The sequence below is a fragment of the Sinohyriopsis cumingii genome, chromosome 12 (genome assembly GCF_028554795.1).
Source record: "Sinohyriopsis cumingii isolate HCF-2022 chromosome 12, ASM2855479v2, whole genome shotgun sequence".
Taxonomy (NCBI): domain Eukaryota; kingdom Metazoa; phylum Mollusca; class Bivalvia; order Unionida; family Unionidae; genus Sinohyriopsis; species Sinohyriopsis cumingii.
In genome coordinates this window covers 109,767,394-109,791,029 of record NC_142972.1, presented here as the reverse complement: position 1 = coordinate 109,791,029, position 23,636 = coordinate 109,767,394, and the positions used below count along the sequence as shown (strand labels likewise).

At 34.9% G+C, this 23,636-nt stretch overlaps 1 protein-coding gene across 2 annotated transcripts in view; it reads right to left on the bottom strand.

Annotated features, from left to right (window-relative positions):
- Positions 1-23,636, bottom strand: part of LOC149787243 (uncharacterized) — a 126,867-nt gene that overhangs the window by 71,891 nt on the left and 31,340 nt on the right. For both annotated transcript variants that reach the window (XM_089977745.1, XM_089977746.1), the window contains exons 4-8: positions 16,148-16,681; positions 14,552-14,658; positions 7,206-7,398; positions 4,601-4,755; positions 1,350-1,610 (exon numbers count right to left, since the gene is read on the bottom strand). In XM_089977745.1, the coding sequence (XP_089833871.1) occupies positions 1,350-1,610; positions 4,601-4,755; positions 7,206-7,398; positions 14,552-14,658; positions 16,148-16,681 (1,250 nt within the window). The remainder of the gene's footprint in view (positions 1-1,349; positions 1,611-4,600; positions 4,756-7,205; positions 7,399-14,551; positions 14,659-16,147; positions 16,682-23,636) is intronic.

Genomic DNA, 23,636 nt, shown 5'->3' with positions numbered 1-23,636 from the left:
GTCTGAAGGAAAACTTTACAAATATCAATGTGCATAACACCAGTTTTAAAACATGAGATGAACAAATACTAATCTGGGATAACTTTATTGAAACCTGCAAAACTCACATTTTGGAAGAAAAGGATTTATGGTCATTTATCATGTCAGACTTTTCAAGGTGAGATACGATGCTTTTCCAGCTGAAAAGTTTTTAGCAATATTGCTATCTAGGAACATGCTAGCAAAGACTTTTATTGCATGCTTTGAAACATTTTGCAAAGTACAAATTACTTTGATCCACAAAGTGTCTTCTCTCAATTCAAACTATGTCATGAACTCACAGGATGACTAAATAGTGTTGTCAAGTCCACAGAGCTTGTTTAATATGTTGATAGTCTTATGAGAATCCAAGTTGGTTTTGGGATATGGAACCCCAAAAAACCAATATAACATCTATTGCTTTGCATCACTTGTTTTGCATCAGTTTTCAGTTGCAAGGAGTTCCTGACAGAATTCTAGAATGATATTAAAATTTAAGCCTTTTTCTAGGTTTCATGGAATTAAAGAGTTCTGATGGTTCTGAAGGATCACTATGGACCATGAATAGATGAATACACTATTTTCATTTCCTGCTTTAATACCAGATATATTCTGAGTGATAATTTGATGAATAGCAAAGCCACTAGTGAAAATTTATCCTTTTTGATAAATTTGCAAACTCACTTCACTTTCATCATATAATGTGACATAAGAAAGTAGCAGGATTAAGGTGACTTGATCTATCACAGTAAATTACACTTCCGTCTTTTTGTAAACTATCCGACTCCGTCTGAAATAAATGCCAGTCATATTAAGCAAATTCACACAGTGGTTATATCGTTGTTGTAAAAAGAAGTAAGGGGGCATAACTTCAGAGATTGGAAGGGTGTCTGGTCAAATTTCTTTATAGAATATTAATTTCCATGCCTAAAATGCATGGCAAGTTCTTTTAATTTTTTCTAGCTAAACAAGTACGTGTCTTCATGCAGGTAAAACTTTTGTAGGCACACAATCGATTGTTACATGGCATGATCGGATATGTTACATTTTCAGATGTGAAAATATAAGGATATATTTTTCACATGAGAAAATATATGAATGAAAAACATTAAAATTATTTTTCCGTAAAGTCTCTATATTTCACACTTAAGTATATACAAAAATGTTGATAAATCCCTTTACGTTCAGAACCCATGAAAACCTATTTTGTATAAAGAGTGGGCTTTTTTAACCTTGTAAATCTATCACAGATTACTGGATATGAATTATTCCTCTAACACAAAATAAATTATTTTCAGATAATGTTTTAAATCATGTATGTAAATGTATACCTTCACTCCAGCTGCCCTCAGCTTCATCAACTCCTGTTCCAGAGGAATCCACCTTGCAGGTATTTTCTCACCCCAATATGGCTGTTGTGATGCCACCTCTACAATTTTCCTCTTCAAATTCTCCAATTTACTGTCTACAACAGTGTTGTCTATGGCAAAGTCCTCGTCAACCAAGTGAAACCTGGTAGGTTTGTCACTAAGATAAATGCGGATGGCTTTGAAGTATCTCTCACAGATCGCATGTATCTCAGGCTGGTTGCTCTAGAATTACAGGGTGTAAATTGGCACAAAGTGTGAAATGGCAAAGTCACGTACTTTATGAATGAATGCAATATTTATAGAGCTTCCATGTTCATTCATCTGAATTTCTGTATTTTTAATCATTGGCAAAATTAACTGATATTAGTTTGAGCAATATGGTTGAAAACATGATCTGTATCACAAATTATAGTATAATTTTTATAATCGACTTTAAAATTTCTCTTCAATTCAAAACATTATTAGCTAACATACTCCCTTGATCCTACCCAACATATATTTGTATTAAGCCTTCAGTTCTTTGTGATAGTATGAACATTTTATTAAATGATTTTAATACTATTCTTTTAAATTATTTTTTCGTTTACTTCGTGTATCATCTATCTGATCATTTTATGCACCTCAAGTTAGATCACTGTAAGCTAATTAAAATAGTTTTAAATTTGTACATGGTAAAACTTCCCTGAGTAACACATCTATAAATCCTAAAGACTGGCTATATCTTTTGTATACAGTACAACGTCCCTAGACAAACTCTTCTGTAACCCCTGCAGAGTGGCTGTTTGGTTTTGCTACTTTAATAGTAATAAAATATATGTAACTATGCAAAATTATGATAAGGACGAAATGTTGGAGAATGGAGTGATCTGTCTTTAAATATGAAGATCTAACATCAAGCTTTTTGTCTGTTTGTCTGTACTAACTGTTAAATGCAACATGTTTTCCTCTACTTTATCCCTTGCACTTTACATATGCATGACATAAAAAAAATGTCACTGTCTCTTTCAAACCATGACTTCACAAATCTTGCAAACTTCATGTCCATGACATAAGAGATCTAATATTCACAAGATATCAACCATAAACCATTTCCAATGCTGTTATACATGAATTCAAACATATTAAATGAATGTCACATACTGTTTGTTGAAACCTAAAAGGACACAATTTTCAACATATTTATTCCAAGAACAATGACCCAAAAATTGTCACTATCGAAGCAATCAAGACATAGCCAGACAGCACATGTAAATGCAGCAGTGAGGTAAGACATCAAAATATTGTTGAAAATGCTCTATTCTTGAAAAATCTGACATTCTCCAAGTTGCTACAACAGCAACAGGTTTCTGGTAGTTGTTCTCTGAAAAAATATATTGAAAATTATGCATCCTTTGTTTCTTTTACAGCCTGTGACTGTCATGTACTATTTTTGACTTCACATGGGTGTTACTTGATGTTGTTGTTGTTGTGGGGTTTAACGCCATTTTTCAGCACAAGATAGGCTATACATGGCGGCCAGTACAACTGGTGGAGGAAGAACCCTGGATAACCCAGGGAAGAACCACCGACCCACGAGAAGCTACTGGCAGGCTTTCCCACATACCCACGCTAGCCGAGCCTTGGACTCGAACCCACGCAGACAGAGGTGGTTACTTGATGTAACATTGTTTAAGTTTGTTTGGCCTACTGGTCAAGTGGCCACCCCATCTGGCAACTGTGCAGTGGCAGCAAATTCCAACTTGTTGCCAGTCAACAGACTCTGACCTCACAACCTAACATTCAAATATAAAAAATGGGGTGGGAAGGGTCTGAAGAAATTCAGATTACTCGTTTTCCAGCAGTACTGCTGGATTTGGCCATTATAACGCTAACTAAATATGCAAGTGAAGTATGCTGAATTGAATACTGACCTCTCCCTGGTCTACAAAAATACGTTTATCTGGTGCCACATTATGTAAGATTGCTTGACCATTAAGTTGATAGATTTCTACATATTTAGCAATATTAGATTTCACTGCAGAAGGTGGGTTGTGGTAAGTTTTCTATTAACAATGATGTTTAACACTGTGTTCTCTTTCCTAATTAACAGATAATAAGCTTTCTCACAATGTATTTTCGAATAAAGTTTGATGTTAAACCAAAAACTGGTTATGAAAGGCTGTATAATTTACATTTTAAACTCTGGGAGATCACATGTCATAGACATGTTGGCTTCTTGTGAGGCTAGACTGGTCTTCATACCTTCTAATTAAGCAAAGCTACAGATTTGGAGTTATCCAGGGTCTAACCATTCTACTAGAGGAATCTAATTTGCAAGTATTTTGATTTATTATATAAATGTTTACGTCAAGCACCACAAATGGTACATATTGCAATCTCCGAACACGCGGGTCAGAACTTGATAAATTTAACTTAAAATTAGTTCAGTTATGACTAAATTACATGAATCTTTTTGTCATCAAGGAGTGGTGAAAAATTCCCATGTTTTTGTGACTTTCGTCAATATTCCCAAAATTCAATAACTTTTCATAGTTTGGAAAAGCATATAACATCTCACGACATTTTCTCTATTTCACCCCAGCATAAGGATCCTGCAAGGAAGACGAAAATATCTTTAAAGTGGGTGCATCTGCTGCAGAACAACATGACATTATGAGTCTATCAAAAGAATGATACAATACAATGGCCAGATGTCTCTGACTTGCATAATTCAAGTGCATTCGCCATTTTCTCAAATCTTTAGGTTTTCTTAGATTTGCTTCAGTTTTTATATACCATTTTAAGGTTTATATGGACAGAATGAAATTGTAGGTTTTCTAGGTTTCTGAGGTCAGGTCTGCTGCATAATTCTAACATATTATATTATACATATAGTAATTTATTTAAAGCACTGGCCAGCTGCATTGTAAACAGTGAACATTTTTGTAACGATAAAATATAACCATTGAGAACTAGACTAGTATTTTGCCTAGAAAATGAATCCAGACAATTATAAGCTCTCATTATCAATGGCTCTACATTGGGGACCTTAAATTGGACAACCAAATTTATCATCGGTTTTGTGGCAAAACATTATTAACTGCATTTTCTAGTCAGCAACCAAATGTTTAGAAACTGCTGAGTCAGTGACAATAATGCATGGAAGCGAAATCAGATATATTTTCCTCTGCCCTTGACACCTTGACAAAAACTTCTTGTAATCTAAACTGTACCTTTTTTGCATCCACACCCACAATCATCCCCCCAAAAGGTTTCTCAGCTGATGGGGCAGACACTACATCTGTTTTTACTCTCTTCTTCCTCCCTGGCAACAGTCTTAACTTTTTATGTTTCGTGAGATGATCTTCAGCAGGGAAGGCATGGGCGCCTGCAACAGAAATCGTTTGTTTCTAAAATCTTTACCTTTTTATAAACTTAAACATCTGAAACTGTTTTTAGTTGTTGGAACATATACCAATAGACTCCGTCTGTTTTCTGACATGGCATGGGCACCTGTAAAATGAACTGTTTACACCACAGTCTTCAGTTGTACGAGTCTAACAAACCTGAACTCAGAATATAGATTCTATGACTATATATGAATTTGGATGCTAGATGTTAAGCATTATTGTTGGATGCCTGTAACCATAGCTGTCTTGACTACTTTTCTGTGGATGCTAACATGGGTTTAAACAGTTTACACTGAATTATGTTATTCAGAGTAATTACAAACCGAACATCCTATGCTCTGTTTTAAGATGATGAATTTGTAATGTATCTTTTGCTGGTCAAAAGTTACATCTATTCACAATCAACATTTAAACTTTAAACTTGTTTTTCATTAAGGAATGTGAGAAAATAATCCTTCAATATCCATTTGTGTTAGCTATTAAAATTCCACATCTAGGTTCAGAATTTAGTATCTACACTGACACATGAATCATGTTCATTCACTAGGGGTAAAGTGATTCACCAATACGTCACAGTATGAACAATATTGCCATATACACCTGTCAATACAGGAGGCAGTGAATCAGTACTAATGTATACTTGCCCTATAGTTATATTCAAGTAACTTTAAAAGGCAAAGAAACTCATTTATGTCAGAAAAAATATTTATGACACACACTCCCCTGCTACAGTTTATACAAGGTTACTAATGTGTTTGATTCAAAACCTGCTTCTCTATATCCTGAATCGCCAATTTCATGATATTTGTTTTTATCCCGCCAGCATATTCAGCCACTGATAGCACATGGGACTTTCCAAACTTGTCCCCTATGTACGTTTTAAGTACTTTACTGATTATTAATTTCTCTGTTCTTTATATCTTGTCTACTTCAAATGCATTTGAAGGCCTACACGTTTGGTGAATCACATGATGAAATATGCTTTATTCATTTCTGATTAGTGGTTACCATCTGTTCTAGTGCTGGGGAAAAAAGATAACCACCAATCAGAACTGAATATAGCTTTTTCATTACATGACAAACCAGAAGTGCAAGAATCCAAAACTGGATCCAGGTAGATGTAAAGAAATAGTGACTTCACATTAGAGTGTCTATTAAACGATTAGTAACGTACTTGTATCATACATCAGAACAAATTGGGATTAAGTCCTTTGTGTTGATATTCTTACTAAATGACAGAATGAGCCAAGAGGATTTGCAAAACTAGCATAGAATCATCAAGGAAGATGATTTCTAACTGCACCAGTTAGTCAATTTGTGCTAACATGTTGAATGGGACAGGGAGTTCCCACAAGTTTTCCTTTTTCAATGACAGAAATAAATTCCTATGGGGTATGCCACTTGTTTTGCATCTGCAGGAAATACAATATGAGGGATTCTGTTCACAGCAATTTCCATTCCAGGATCCAAACAAGTTCTAGAAAACATTTTTCCTTGCACAAAGAAACTACTATTTCTTCTGTTTTTTAACATAACGTCGGAATACCTTCAAATGTAACTGAATACATAAAATTGGTAATAAAATGCTTTTAATCCATTCAATCTGTGCAAACAAAAAAAAAAAAAAAAACAGGTGACAAAATAGTGTTGCAAAGTGAGTTAAAATGTTGAATTAGAGCCACCAACTATAACCAGGTAGTCTGTTTGGAAGTATTTTTTTTAATCTTGCATCTGTCCTATCTTGTCAAGGAACAGAATGACATATAAACAAGGTGACCAGTTTAGTACTGTCTCCAACCTGCATACTGGAAATACAAAAAATGTATGGAAACATATCAATATGGCTCAATAATAATAATAATAATAATACTTGTCTTACAGAGAGAGAGAGAGACTCATTTACTCAAGCACTATTAGCCCTTGAGGTCCTCTTGCAAAGAGTATGTTCATTATATGAAAAATCACAGAAATTACTGTTTATTTTAATGTATTTAGTATTAAAATACTAAATTCCATTATACAGCTGTGATCAAATAAAATAATAGGTGGACATTAGTATTATCTGTTCATGGATGAGAATGGTAAATACACAAGATGACAAGTCCAGTTTGTTCTATAATCTGCATACTGGAAATATGATCAATATATAGACACATATGAAACTGCTCAAAAAGAGGCCAAAGTAACAAGTAATGTGTGTGTTTCTGTTGCACTGGTTTTATAATTAGGGTAGGGCAGGGCATTTTTTAAACATTATAATGTATTTTATGGGATTTTAAATATTATTAAACAACTAGCTGTTAGAAAATCCCATTTATCTCCATTCCGATTGAAATGAATGTGAAAACTGACCGAACCACAGGACCATATGTGTGCAGAGGAAAAGTGCATCTCATACATCAAACATTCATGCTTTCTCTTTACCTACCTGTCATAGTTGCAGCAGAGGTCACCTCTACTATTCCTTTTCTTTTCCTCCCAGTTCCAAGGATGGTCGAGACCCTGGGTTGTTCATTGGAGGCTGTGGCAGAAGGTGCTGATGTGGTTGGCATTGTGAACTCTCCCATTTCCATGGTTGTTGATTTTGTCTCTGACTCTTTCCCTTGTGCTGATGATTGTTTCTATGAAGAAATTAAACTAGACTATTAAGACTCCCTTACAAAAAATATATAGAACAGTGAGGCTGTCAAAATTGTAATATACATCTACAGTGTACCTGTTGATCCTATGTTCGGTTACCAAAGAAACTGAAATAAATGTGTAAAATCCTGAACAAACATTGTGTGAAATCTCTTAAAGGTTGCAAAAGAACATGAGTCAATTGTGTGGCAAGGTCATAAAAACACCCTGTTACTTGCAGATGAGCAAGTAACACACTCGTGCTTAATCAAATGGTTGTCATATACGAAAAGAAACTAGGTGATTATGGTCAACATTCACTGGAACAGGCTGAAGTCTATTTGGCACTGAACAAGAACATGTATTAAACTTGTGGCTCAATCAAAATGATTGTCAACATCAAAACAATGTGAGTGTGGCCTTTACAAGCCAATGGCTAATGGGGACACTTGCATTGGCTGGAGATATTTGAGAAAAATCACTTCTAAATTGAACATAATAATTTGTGGAAAAAGGAAAATAAAACTTTTATCAAAACTTGTATTGCATCAAACGAAGTATTTATGCAGCAAAACACAAATAATAATACAAATAGAGCTGCTCAGTTCTGACAAAAATGAAAGCAATGATATAGAAGTAATGTATGTTGTAGCAAACACTCACGGTAAACAGCATTGATGGGCACTTCACTTTGTGGTGGGTAGTATTAAATTTGCTCAAAATATTTTCAAATTATTAACATCCAAATAATTGTATTGATATTGAATACTATGATGAACGTACAAGTCTATGCTCTTAAAATAAGTAACAGAAAAGAGTGAAGACAACAAGCTTTGTAAAATTTAACAAATAATGTATTACTCTAGAATACAAAGTGAAAAACAAATGGGAAGAAAGACCTTATGGTATTGCGGATTAAATCCAAATATAATCCAAGAATGAAATTCACAAGTCCTAGTAATAAAAAGTCTTGAATAAAGCTCAGTTCAAGTCCCGAAATTGAAGGAGATGACGTCTGTAATAACCTATGAAGCACAGATGGTCAACAGTCTCTTGTTGAATCACAGAAAATATTATTCCAGTTTTTAATTCAGAATAAATTCCAGTGAATGTCTTTGTCTAAGAATTATATCAGAGCACTTTTGTATTTCCAGGAAAAATAATCACTTGAATTTAATAATTCGAAGAAAATAAAATTCAGTTCAAACTGGACACAACATAAGTGTTTTAAGCCCAACTGACAAATCTTTATCAAAACATCAGTTATTTGAGTAATTAAGATGCAAAACAGATTCCCAGATGAGGGTCAAAAGTTCAATCTTCTGGAAGAAATAGAAGTTTGTTACCAACTGGCACATGATAAATCTCACATAGTCCAGGTATGACCTTGACTCAATTTAATGATTCTTACTCTGAGAAACATTAAAAAAATAAAAAGTTGTTTATATAAAAAATATTTTTTTTTTACAAACTCAATCAAGTCAAGCAGAAAAGAACTCAATTTTGGACAAGGTCAAGTCCAGCAAACAATGTTACATTACAATAGCATGCAATGAAAATGAAAAAAAAAAATGAAAATTAAAACAAAAATATTTAAAACTAACAAATTAAATTAAATATTCATAACAGTACCATATACTCTTTTCTAAATAAGAATAGTGGCACGAAAACATAAATTGATTTGAATTTAAAGATTGTGTACTGCAGGCATCTAGAGTTACCAACATTACTCCCAGATCTGTCAAATTGTTTTGTACGTCACACATAAAATGAACCCTACACTGTATGAATAAAATTTCCAGTAAAAGGGTCGACTTCTAAGCAAGTATGTTTGGTAAATGGGTACCTGATGGTTTATTTTATTACCCTGGTTATTATCAACAGGCAGGTCTCCACTGGCAGGCATATCCAATAGTAGTACCATGCCACTTGAATTATGCCATGCACACCATTTTCAAACTCTGATACAGCATTCATTGTATGAATTTCACACTGGGTTTTACTGTTTACATTCTCACATATACTACTCCTACAAATATTGCTTCATCATCTCAAAATAGTGGTTTTGTCATGTATTAATTTTAGCACATCGGCATGAACTAGCAACTGCCTCTATGTTAACACAGAAAATCTGCCGATCCTATAATGCTTTGCTAAGACCAAACTGAACAAACTGAAGTTTGGTTTTGTTGGTTATTTGTCTGGGGGTGGAATCTAACTTTAATTATGTAATAAGTTAAGACATATCTGCAATAATTGCATTGCATTATATCTTTCCATGGTACTAGTCCCCAGTCAAAGAACATTATTCCCTTCACCAATTAGTAAATACAGGTCTTGCAATATAAAATAACATGATTCTAGTCTGATACCTTGGCCTATTCCAACAATTGGAATATAACCCTTCTCTTACTTGGGTTGAAACTGAAGACATGAATAGGGTAGGAGTCAAGAATTTTTCATCGTTAGCTGGTAAGTATTGCCAAATTAGTGTCATTCCCCAAATAGCTACATTTGAATAGCAATAACACAAGTCTCTAATTAGCCAATCTGGTGAGAGGATAGTGGGTGAAGATAAACTGTAAGGTGTACCATTAACCAAAGATATATACGGGTTTGATAAAAATGGAATATCAACCAACTTGCATAGATATTTGTACTCTGCGGACCTGGGTTCGAATCTCAGTAGAGTACGAATTACAAATTCTCTAACCTGTATGATAGTATTATTTGTGTTAAAATATTAATTCTGCCTACTATTATCAAGGATTCTTCTATAGAATCCAGGAATAGCACTTTCAGTTAATCTGGTGTATATTTATAATTTTCAATAAATAATTCTATATACCTTGATTTCTTTTATAGGAATCCAGAATGACTGTGTAGATACATGAGAATTAATTACTAAGACGTCACAAAAGCGTGTCTGCTACACGAGTGCATAAAACACTGATTGAGTAACATCATTTTTTGGGTGATGTGTGCTTAGTCGTGAGGGAATATGGGTTCATGTGTGCAGGCAAGGTGATGGATGTTGTTTACCCACAGACGTGGGTTCGTATCTCCGTAGAGTACGAATGAAAAATTCTCTAACCAGTATGATAGTATTACTTATGTATATATATAAGCACACACTACTTATGTATATATATATATAAGCACACACAAAGGAGAGCAGATATCTATTATCCGTGTTGTCTAGTCAGAAATTTGTTCTTACGGACACGCGACTATAGCAAAGTAGGCAGAAGGAGTAGTGATAATAGTTTCAAGATGGCCACAGTTATGCCCATATTGGATTTCAGATCAATATCTTTCTTATTTAGGTCCAACTACACCAATCCCTAAACACGCGCCCTGTTCACTCCTGAACCTGCTTATAGCATAGGATCAGGCGTAGGTCCCATTTTTAAAACCAGAAAATGCCAAAAAATTTATTCCCATTTGTTGAACTTGAAGAAAATCATGATCAAAATTGGTAATGGAAACTGATATATTGCTCGTTTTATTGTAGAAAATGGTAGATAGGACCTGGAAATGTGAGCTTGGTCGTGAGGGAATATGGACCTGGAAATTTTCATCAACATTATGAAATATCAACTTTAAAAAGAAATCATAAAATTTGTTCCAGTTTCTTTCCAAACGACATTCTTATTACACTATAATTAATGATACTCAAGGAAGTTTTTATGAATGAAAATGTCACTTATGCCTAGTGGAGGCAGTATTTGATAAATAAATGGCAATTAAATAATTTTTTGTATCAATTGAAATTTGTGTTCTAGTTCATCATAAATGTAATGTGTCCTGCTGTGATTAAACATAAAATGTTTTAATCTAAGTGTTTCTGTGAGAACCTAGTTAAGTGCCGACCGTGTTTTGATATCGGACTAGCGAAAACATTTGTTGCATTGTTGCACTAAATAAAAAGCTGCCCTCCTTTTCTATTATCACTTTGATTACATCTTTGGAATGTAATAAAGGAGGTGGAATAAACAACAAATTTAAAAGGCACACAAATCCTACATGCTTAAGAACCAGTGCCTTCGGTCGTATGACAAGTAACTTAATTCAGTTGATCATCTGAACACTGTTATAAACACTATTGTGTATGTACTCTCATTAAACTACGTACATTAACCTACTCAATTATAACTGTGATTAAAGTTAGCAAGGCAACCAAGAGAAATGAGTACTTTGTAAAAAAAGTGCATTGTTTCACAGATACGAACACTGTGGAGAAAACAAGTTTCAGAGAATTCCTGAACTCGCAGGTAGAGATATTCTCAAGGACGATATTAAGTTTCACTGTTACTTGTAATGAAGTCACGGCATCAATATTATACTAACTGAACAATTAAAAAATTCAGTTTCAATGTCGAGAATTGTCTCACAAAATATTGCATTTATTTTATAAAAAAGGATCTTGCTTGGTAGTGTATCAACTGATTCAACAATTAGTCTGGTTCTGGGCTTCCAAGACTATTTGTTTAAAAAACGTATCATAAACCATTCCGTGAATCAGACTAATCAACAAAAACAAAAAGTCGTGACGCATCACATGAATGTTTTCACATACCATGTTGGTTGTTGAAACCATTGGAAACATGTTATCAATCTTTCAGATGTTGGACATTTTGAAAAAAAAATGTGATTTATAAAGAATAACAAAGAACTTCATCAGAAAAAGGGATTTATCGACAATTATTCTCGACACGATTATAAAACGAGAATTATATCAGTAAACACCCCAGCTCCCCCCTCAGCCCGGTGGTTCTCTGGATGTCTTTTGTCTAGCTGAATTTTGGGAGGTCCCTCAGTAACTCACACCCTCGCTTATAGTGCGGTCTGTGTTTTTGGACCCCGTTGTGCATGAGTTATCGAGGGAGAGGTGTATACACCAAGTCTTCTAGTGAAAACTGCATATTGATAAGACTTCGCATTTAAACAGAGTGGTAACAACAATTGAATCACGGTGTATGCATGTGCACTAAAAAGAAATTTAAATAATAAAATGTTCATCTGGTGACAAGCCATAGCTGCCAACCTTCCAGGCTCACAATTAGTGAAAATAGGGATAAAAAGTCGTGAATTTGGACACGAATTCGTGAAAAATACCATGACAATAACTCCATCCACTCTGACTACTCCGACCATCAATACTACAATATATCAAGTTCGCAAAATAAAAATGAAACACTACATATATGCAGAAATATTTATTTATCAAGACATGATACTGTGGCAGACTTTAACTTCCTCAACTGTTTGATCATAAATTTGTTTTCTAAACAGTTCCGACTTCTTGCCTGCTGGTTGATCTTGGGGAGTAAAATTGCTGACAAATTTTCTCCAGCTAAGGAGGCAGTAAATTCTGTCTTATTTTTCCTCACTAAAGAAAATACTCTTTCGCTGTCACTGTTGTTGTGAAAAATGCACAGGAGCTGCAGCATTTCTGGTTCTTCCACATGAAAATGTGGAAACGATTTTCGAGTCCGGGAACATGTCAGAACAAATGTTTAGCATGGTCTCTAGATGATAAAGGTAGAGTTCGACACAAGAAAATTCACAAATAATGCTTAAGCGTTGGTAGCCTGCGGGTCTTCCGCCAATGGTTTAAAATATTCCAGAGCTGAAATCTGCGAATTCTTAATTTTCCCAACTTCTACGTGTTTTTTGCAACCGGCATTCTTCCTCACATCATCTCTGCGATGGCACACCGAGTGCAAAAAGCATGAATGAATATCAATGTTTAATGGCAGAATGCACGGCCAATTTTTGATATATTCCAAATTAAACTTCACTTTTTGAGTAATACATTTCTTTTTCCTTGGTGGTGAAGACATTTTCAAAATCTTACATGCGATGCTGAACAGTAACTCGAATCAGTGTTTTGACGCATGCGGGGAGCAAATTTCTGGTTAGGCCCAGTTTCTCTCAAAAGCACTTGTAAAACTACTCTTGTACATATAGATTAAAATAGGCTAAAATGCTTGCGACCGGGCCAACTGTACTAATCGGCTGTAGATCTACTAATATCGTGACCAGCGGTACCGGACCGTTTCGGCAACTGCGAACATCGCGACTAGCACTTAACGGGAAATCGGTTATTTTATTAAAGATTTAAAATAATTGAGGATCGGAAAATTCGTGAATTTTTGTCTTACGGCGTGAATCCATGAATCGCTGAAAAAGTCGTGAAATTCACACCAAATTCGTGAGGGTTGGCAGCTATGACAAGCCCATGTCAACATGACCTTCTGTTCAAGGTTGGGGGACTGAGTGGCCTAAAGTGCTCATCGCTACGGATCACTGCCATCTCACCTCTGTCTGTATATGTTCGAGTCTCGGGTTCAGCAAATATGGGTATGTGAGAAAGCTTGCCGTCAGCTTTTCGTGGGTCAGTGGTTCTTTCCAGGGTCTTCCGGGTTTTTCCTCCACCATTTCTACTGGCAGCCATGTATAGCCTACCTTGTGTTGGAAAATGGCATTAAACCCTTCAACAACAACAACAACAACAAAAGCAACTACTTTTCAAGGGGAGTAGAGAGAACAAGATTTTAAAGATAGCTCCCAAAACAGTCGTAGTGGACATCAGATGGGTACCAGTTTTACTTGAGATCAACTAGACACTATAATAAGTCTTATAATGAAATCCCTATGTCTGGATACCGTCCATTCTGGAGGAATAGTGATAACAAGATCTTCAAGATGGCCACCATGGCAGCAATACTGACTTTCAGAATGGCACCATTTCCATTAAGTACCAGTTTTGGTGAAATTCCATGTTGATCATGACTTTCCATTGAGACTGGTGACACAATTTTCCCATTATGATACTAACATCCATTCAGCAGAAATAGTGATAACAAGATTTTCAAAGTGGATAATGTGTTAGCCATACTGTATGTCCAATAGGATTCATTTCCATTTAGGATCAACCAGACCATGAGGTAAATGCATGTGTAAAATTTCATAGCAATCCTCCAAGCAGTTTAAATGAGTCATGATAACAACTGTATGGTAATGGACAGACAGACTTTTGAGAACAGGCCATCCCATTTGATCTTCTGGTCTATGACCAATAGAGCTAAACAGGCAGAGGAGGAATAATCTAACACATCTGACATTAATGTCCATAACCATAATTTGTACCTGTGAAATTTTATCCACATGTGTTCCCACCAAAATCACAGGAGGGATGCTGACATCTGATTCTGTTGCACAAGAATGTATGGAGTTTAGCCAAACCTCAATCAGTTCTGAAAATAAATTATAAACAAGAGTAGTGTCAATGGCACATTATGCACCCACCCCAAGTCATTTAACTGCATATATATACAGCTGTTATTTCATGTAGAGTTTATGTCATTGTGCATAATAACATTTTTATTCTTTCAGTCTCAGTAACTTTGACCTCTGGTGTCCAAACATTGACTTTCAATATAATCTGATTATGTACAGGTGTTTGATACATTTTCAAAGCCACTTATAAGATGGGATCCTGCACTGAAAATTCATCGATTTCTATATATTTAGCAAGGACTGACAGTATCAATTACTGCACAGATGAATGGGCAAGGGCTGCTATTGATAATAATGCTTAACAACACATTCCTAGTGTCAACTACCTTATAATAGCAGTGACTTTTTGCAATAAAATTTCATTAAATTTACATACTAGTCAGGAACTCAGGGATATTAGCTTTATTATTTTCCTCCAATATTTACAAAGATCTTACTGGTCTTCTTATCTTCCTCATAGGAAAATACACTGATATGGAGTTGGACTAAGATGTCACTACTACTTTACTAATCAGATTGACTGAGCACGGTATAAATATATTTTGGTCTATCACCCAAATGATCCACACTGTATCTTAACTGAATGATTAGTTCTACAACCCTGAAAATTCCAATTGTTGTTGTTGTAGGGTTTAACGACATTTTTCAGCACACAATAGGCTATACATGGTGGCCAGTATTAATGGTGGAGGATGAACCTGAAAAAACCCCGGAAAGAACCACCGACCCACGAGAAGCTGCTGGCAAGCTTTCTCACATACCCACATTGGCTGAATCCAAGACTCAAACCCACACAGACAGAGGTGAGATTGCAGTGATCCGTAACGGAGAGCACGTTAGACCACTCGGCCACTCGGGGCCCCTGAAAATTCCAATAAAAATTCACTAAATTATAATCAGCTTCCCATGAGTCAGTGTTTCTTACTGGGACTTTCCTGGGTTCTTCTGCCACCATTTATACTGGCCACCATGTATATCTCATGCACTAAACAATGGTATTAAACCCAAAACAACAAATTCAATTTGGACCCAATTATGTATTTTTTTCTGTCATCAAGTGTTGGCTTAAAATGTCCAGGACTACCTCCCATCCCCCCAGACCTTTTTTTCAGAATTTCATGGCTTTTCCTAGCTCAATTTATACTTGTTATGTAGAATTTACATTTGTTATCTAGACAAAAATAAGTGCAAAATGAAGTTACATTCCATATGCAAAAAAGGTGAGAAAAAAAATATTCATGGAATTAAAACGAAAGCACATGGATGCCAAAGTAACTGTCATGCCGATGTTCAACTAAGTCTGGATTGACAAGCTTTTCTTTACTTTCTATTGTATTTTCTTTCCTCTTGGGGAACAAAACTGTGCTGACTTTGCATTATTGTACAGAATGACTAAGAACATAAAAGTTTATTATTTAAATCTGGCAGAGTAGTAGTAGAACTCACCATGAACTTTGCATTTCATTATCCCATCAGTATCAAAGTAACACTCATCAGCTACAAAATCAACAAGCTCTCTGCTGACATCTGAAACCAAGAGGTAGATGGCTCGTCTTGTGAGGAATGTCTGGTGTGTAGTGTAAAAGGCAAACTGGCCTGCAAAGTCCCACAATGTCAGTAGTGAAGTTGTGTCTGTATCTTGTTTCAATTTATAAACATTTTCCTTCAACAATTTTAGCATGGCTATCATGTTTGTTTCTGACTGAATGGGCTCCCTCTGACCTAAAGCTGGGTGGGATTCTTCTTGCTGACTAGCAGTTGATGAAAGATCTTGGACAATGTCTTCCTGTGGAGAACGAATGTATAGTACTTCTGATTCCTCACCTTCAACAGCAATATCAGTCACTTCATGGCTCTTATGAGTTGTCTCTCCTTGAGGAGGAATTATCACCTGTTCCTCATGAGTAGCCTTGTCCTTCATTGACTGCTGTTCATTCAGGACTCTGGCAAGGCGCAGTAATCGATAATCCTGTTCAGAATCTGAAAACACAAGAAATAAGCAAATAAAGCTGAATTTTAAGTTGCATCAAGCAATGAAGCTATCAATGAAATTGAAACAGTAAATTAAGCACATTTACCATCACAGTAGGATTTTTTTAATGATCTTTTAATCAAATGCAAGACACCAAAGCTGCATATTTCTAGAAAATAACAATAAAATCCAAGACAAAACAACAGACCACAGTGTGTATATATCCCTGGATTTCTTTATTAATATGTAACGGTTAAAATATTTTATTTCTCCACCTTTTCAATGAAATAGTTTTGATGATTTCTCCATTGTTTTTCCAGAGCTTTAAGGTATCACAACACAAACTGAGTCATTAAGCTGGTATTGCAACGCACTGTCCCTAAGTAAATAGTTTTTTTTCCTTTCAGAAACTTTCTTGCAATAAACAGAAAGCAGCATCATTAAAGTCTAAGCAAAAAATAATGTTAATATTTATTCCCTGTCTTTTACTGTAGATTTTCTAACCAGTGAAGAAAGTTACTTGCTCTCAACAGTGATCAAGAATAAAGTTTATAAAGAAAAACAAGGTCATTATTAGGTTCAGTCTGTTTGCTTTAACCTCTAAATGCCTGAATTCCATTAAGTTGGTACAGCCATTGTCTCCAATAATTTAGTAGAAATTTTAGGATACACAAATTACACTATGCGACCTCTACGTGACATCAACAGTGTTCACTTTAATAACAGAACAGGATGTTAAAATGTCAAAAATATAGGAAAAGTTCAGCATTGTTAAAATTCTGCACATATTCAAATCTTACCCAAGCAGAATACAATCCAAAACATGACTAAATCTATTAAAAAGAAAGACTAATGCAAGAATGATGCTTGCTATATGTTAACATGTGATGCACATATTTTTTTATCATAAGATACTCAACAAAAATAAAAATTAATTGCTATCATAATCAAAACTTCTTTAATCTGGAATAAAATAATTTTGCTTTACTCTTCCTGTTTATAAAGTAAAAATGTTTAAGATAAATAATGAATGTTTTAAGCATAATTCTGGGGTATATTTATTATATAATCTTCATGTAATCATTCACAGTCAGGTGGAAAACGTTATGGACCATGTCAAATTTGTGTTGGCCCTGTTTAAAACTTATGACCGTTACAGATCACCATGGTTGTATAGTCCTACAACGTAAGACACATCACCCGATATTTTTGTTCTGGGGGGTGATGGGTCTTACAGACTAACTAATGGCACTGTGTAGCGTGTTTTGATGTCGACTAACAGTGTAACAAAAGTCAAATGTTCAGGAATATCACACACAACTGGCAACCAATAGTGATTGTTCACAGAGTCAGGAGGAAAACGTTTCGGACCATATCAAATTCTTGTTGGCCTTGATTAAAATTTAAGATCATTACACATCACCATGGTAGTGTAAAATGCTTTTTAATATTGGAACATAAAGTATCTAGTGATGTGAGCCTTCCTTCACATATGTACATAGTTCACCACAGTGCGACTATTTGTGTATAGGACTCAGGGTACTAATTCAACTCCAATAGTAAACATATGGAAACACTATCATATTCAAAATTCAATAACTTAAAATTTCTGGGTGCTGATGATGAGACCTGTAATTCTTCATGCACATCTAACCTTGCTGCAAGCTTATGTGTGGAGAACACCACATGACCCACAGCATTTTGTTTACCTACATGTGCATGAAACACATGTTATTGATTCTGCACCAAATGAATCAGGTGCTACTTTCATAGAGTACTCGTGAGTCAAGCCTGTAAAAATACTAAAATTGCATCAGTAGAAATTTGTCTGTATTTTTTAAAAATTACATATAGGATAGGCTCTCAAAAGATATTTTTACTAAAATTTTAATTTCAATTATTAACCAATTATGGACCACCAAACCTGTAAATACTCTATTATTTGTTCACCCATTTCTAAACTAGTTCACAGTTCTTCCGTATAATTAGTACCGTGTGTCCTATTTAAATTTTTTAGAAAAAGTTGTATTTTACTCATTGATATTAGTGCATAATTGTAAGAAAGAATTGGCAATGCTTGTGCATGGATAATTGTGCAATAGCATTTTATGTGATACCAATGTATATAGCTAAATTGCATCTGCATTACATGTGGCTGTGTTGTATTGTACTTATTAGTGGCTTATTCTTGTTATTAAAATAATTGTTTTCTGCCTTTGTATCTTCATGTTATCTTTCTATGGCATGCATGCTACACAAAAGAAACACAAGCATGCTGACATCAGCAAGTATGACATCACAGGATATCAAATTACATGACGCATTGTATTTTCATCTCTCACAGGCTATAAAACAAGTTTTAAATGTATTAAATTTCAAAATTGCATTTCTTTTCTTGCTGACTCTCACAGAAATAAGATGCAGTGCATCCCTATTCACATCAATCAAACAAAACAAATAAGTGTGCCACATGACAGGTCAAAATGATTTGAGGCCATTGCCCTTTTGTGACAAAAACAAATACACACACCCATGAAGCATCAAGAGATGCTGACATTCCAAACTTATTTAAACTATCATCACATGTGATTCATCACCCCCAAATCTTAATAAAATGGTATAAAAGCCCAAGAAAAGTTCCATAAGCTTTATTATACTGAATAATTAAATAACAGAGTGATACTTTTTAGTATAAAACTATGGGGAAAGGTGAGGAAGCAAAGAATAGAGTAATTTCTTCAAGCCTGGTAATGTTCCCCACAACAAGGGGGGAAATGTGCATCAACCCAAAAAACACAGCAACATGAGGTCTGTTACATAAGCACAACAAGAGACAAATTTGAAAAAGCTATCCAAAGTTCCTATAATGCTGACATTGATGTTGGAGACAGAAAGTGTATTACAAACTGTTGTGGCTCAAGCTATTAAGTAAAGTGGAGGTGGAGAAATGTGTGAAAAACTTTGCGATGCCAAGACAAGCCCATGTCTCTATGCAATATGCAGACACTGATAAAACTTATCACTGCATAAACTACTTGTTAAATTTAAGTACAGTAAAACCTGTTATGAGAGACTGCCCCTTCTGCCAACCAAAAGCGGTCTCTCAAGACAGGTGGTCTCTCATAAGAGGTGTGTGAAAATGGACTGGTTTTCGGGGTCAATAGTTAGCATTGTTGAAAATTAAATAATACCCATACTCACTGTACATGTATTGTATCCTTTATTCATAAATCTTATTAAATATTGCATGCATCCTCTCAAAATATCTTTATATAATAAAGATATACATCTATCAAACAACGAGAATACAATTTTTATTTCAACATCACATTAATATGTACAAAAAAAAAAAACAGATATGATGTATATATCTTATTCTATACACTTATTCACTTGTTTTTTTAAGAAATCCATTATACTTCTTTGTTGACATGTTTTACTCAGCTGTTTGGTCTGAACATGTATCTCAATTATTGCCTTTTCCTGAATCAACTTTCCACTTACTGGAATGTTTTTACTCCTTGCAACACAAAACCACTCCCATACTCACTCGTTCAGATCTCCGTAAACTGTCCGTCGCGCCGTGGCATATTTCCTCTGTGCTTGTGCACCTTTCTGCCATTCGTTTTAATGGACTCCTTGTCTTTGATTACATTTTGAACTTGCGTTTTACCGACGCTTAAGCTAACTGCTATTTTGTGAGGGGTCTCCCCCTTTTTCATTTCTTTCAATGACATTAATCCTTTCTTCCAGTGTTACAATTTTTCTTTTTTTTCAGCGCAGGTTCTGCCATTGTTATTAGTGTTGATGTTATAAAGACTATCGGTTTTGATCAGGTTTTGGGGAAATGTGGAATAAATCTATATTATGTACCAATGAATGAAACCAAAAGACATAATTAACTCATCAAGAAACAATACATTTATTCTGAGACGAAGTTTAAATCAACAGCGTTATTGCTCGATAAACAAAGGTTGCGACCAACTGCACCCAGGTAAACAGATGGTGACTTGGTGAAACACTAACAAAAGAAATAAAAAATAATTTTTAAAAAATCCAGAAATGATTCTCACTTACTAGTATTAAAGACAATGAGCTCATTCACCCTCCAAGCATTATGGATTAACTGGAAAGACAAACGATGTACTGAAACCTACACTGAAGCCCTTTCAAACGATTTCTCACTGGGACATAAGTACTAACGGCATTTTGTGAGTTTTCATAAAGATAAAGAAAAAATACAAACCTCTACATTCACTGCGTATATCCATCATTACTCCTTTTGATGTTACTCTTACTGGCTATTCACATGACTCTGGCACTACAATGGTGGTTAGTGACATGTACTTTAGTCTGGTTTACTGCAGTTTACAAATGATGCCATATGCTGGAGTTGTAAATTTCACAAAACTGGTAATGTAGCAAGACAAATTCTTTTAAATACTTTATTAGAGCAATCTTTACTATTTATGCAGTCTTTGTTACAAAGAATTAAATGATTTTAGAGGTGTTTATCTCGATATATGGTTGTTCAACTACAGCGTTATTTAATGTGCACTTTGTTTGCATACTACATTTATCCCGAGCTCTAGTGTTTACAAAGGATTAAGTTAAGGTCAGTGGTGTCGATCTGTAATTTTTTTGGCGATGCGGTCATTCATAGCAGTGTCAAAATGAATATTTTGCCAAGAAATTGCGGTCGCTGGTCGAGTTCAGCAGGTGGTCGTTCATAACAGAGCGTTTGTATAGTAAAATCGATCCGTGCATTACGATTGTGGTCGGAAATGACAGGTGGTTGCTCATAGCAGAGGTCGCTCATGACAGGTTTTACTGTAATAGAATTGCATATTCGAGCTGTCTAATACATAAATCTATACCTACATTTACTCAAAACTCACAAAAAGTGAAGAAAAAGTCTTAAAATCATTACCGTGGCTACTTTCCACAATAAGCAGAGTTAAATTACTTACTTTTTAAAATAAAGCTGAATAAAATGCATAAATTACTGAACAAAAGAGAAACAAAGCAAACCTTGCAATCACTCAATTACAAAGGGGAGGTAATACACCTTGATTTGGCAAACCAAATAGCAAGCTCTAATTTACAGCTAAATGATTCCTTACTATTACTTGATAGTAAGTGCAGAGCAAAGTTGGCTTTATAAATAGCTTTTGTTTCAAATATGAAACCTGATTTCTGACATGAAGTTTGTTTTCATCTATTCACAATAACATATCTGGTGAACAAAACACATATTGTTTAGTGCACACAGTAAAAAATGCTGATATGTGGGAAAATGTGTTCTAAGAGCACCAGTTCCAACACCCTGACTATAAAGGTTTTCTATCATGGGACTTGGTACATGAAGAAAAAAGAGGTCTGGTGTGGTGGGAGAGAGCAATATGTTCACCATGCAGTTATACATCAAGAATGTTTCAACTGTATGAAGAGAGGTTGGGGAAGAAAAACTGCCTGTGTAAATAATGCAATACAGATAGTACTTTTGCAGACTTATATTGGGAATGAAGGGTTGAAAACTATTATTTTAAGTGAAAATGTCCCTCCCTGTTCCCTCAACAAAAAGAATAAAGAAAAGTTCCAATACTGTTTGCCCAAACATTTAATGTACCAATATGAGAAACAAGGAGTTTAATTCTATGATAAGAAATAAGACATATAATTGGTATTCAATGTGATTCGACATATAATAATGCAATCTACAGGTTGAGGCAATGCAGCATGTGCAGTTTTGTGCACAGTCCTTGATTTTTACAATGTTCTCTGATCTGCTGAGTGTGTCTCTAAAGTTAAGTGATCAGTAGTAATACATAAGTGATTGTGACATAAGTGGCTTACATTTAAAATCTTTCCCCCACCCCCTTTTGGGGAATTGTTGCACGTGTTAAATGGTATTTAACCATATAGGCCAATCTGTGGTCACCATCATATGAAATTCTGCCATCAGGCCATACTATGCTCTTTTCCCCATGGCCTGGGCTATCTACTGCCACTGTCCAGTGTATAAAACCATTTTCATCTGTCTTTTGTATAGGTTTTTTTCTCCAAAATCACATGCAAACCATGACAAAAAGACTCCATTATGATTGTCATATGCAAAAACCACCAAAATGATACTCTGGATGTATATGGTAACCATGGAAACAACAAGCTCATCTTATGGTATAGGTCGCATATAGGACTCACGGTACTAATTCAACTCCAATAGTGATGTGATGTGATTTGGATTTTTAACGTAGCTTTAACTCCAACAGTAAAGATATGGAAACACTATCATATTCAAAATTCAATAACTTAAAATTTCTGGGTGCTGATGATGAGACCTATAATTCTTCATGCACATCTAACCTTGCTGCAAGCTTATGTGTGGAGAACACCACATGACCCACAGCATTGTGTTTACCTACATGTGCATGAAACACATGTTATTGATTCTGCACCAAATTAATCAGGTGCTACTTTCATTATTGAGTACTCCTGAGTCAAGCCTGTAAAAATACTAAAATTGCATCAGTAGAAATTTGTCTATATTTTTTTAAAATTACATATAGGATAGGTTCTCAAAAGATATTTTTACTAAAATTTTAATTTCAATTATTAACCAATTATGGACCACCAAACCCGTAAATACTCTATTATTTGTTCACCCATTTCTAAACTAGTTCACAGTTCTTCCGTATAATTAGTACCGTGTGTCCTATATAGGCCAAGCACTTAATTGGAAGAGTGCCTGACATGTGTATAAACACACACACACACATTAGAAATGGTCAAACACAGTCTCAATCTTATTTAATGAAACCATTTATAATGAATTTCTCATACGATTCTCCTCTTTTTATGTTCTTATTTGATTCGAATTTTACCTTAAGCTGATATAGTCTACAAATTTCGACGGTTATCGATAATAGGAGGTATAGTGTCCGCTGCCTTGAACATATTTGA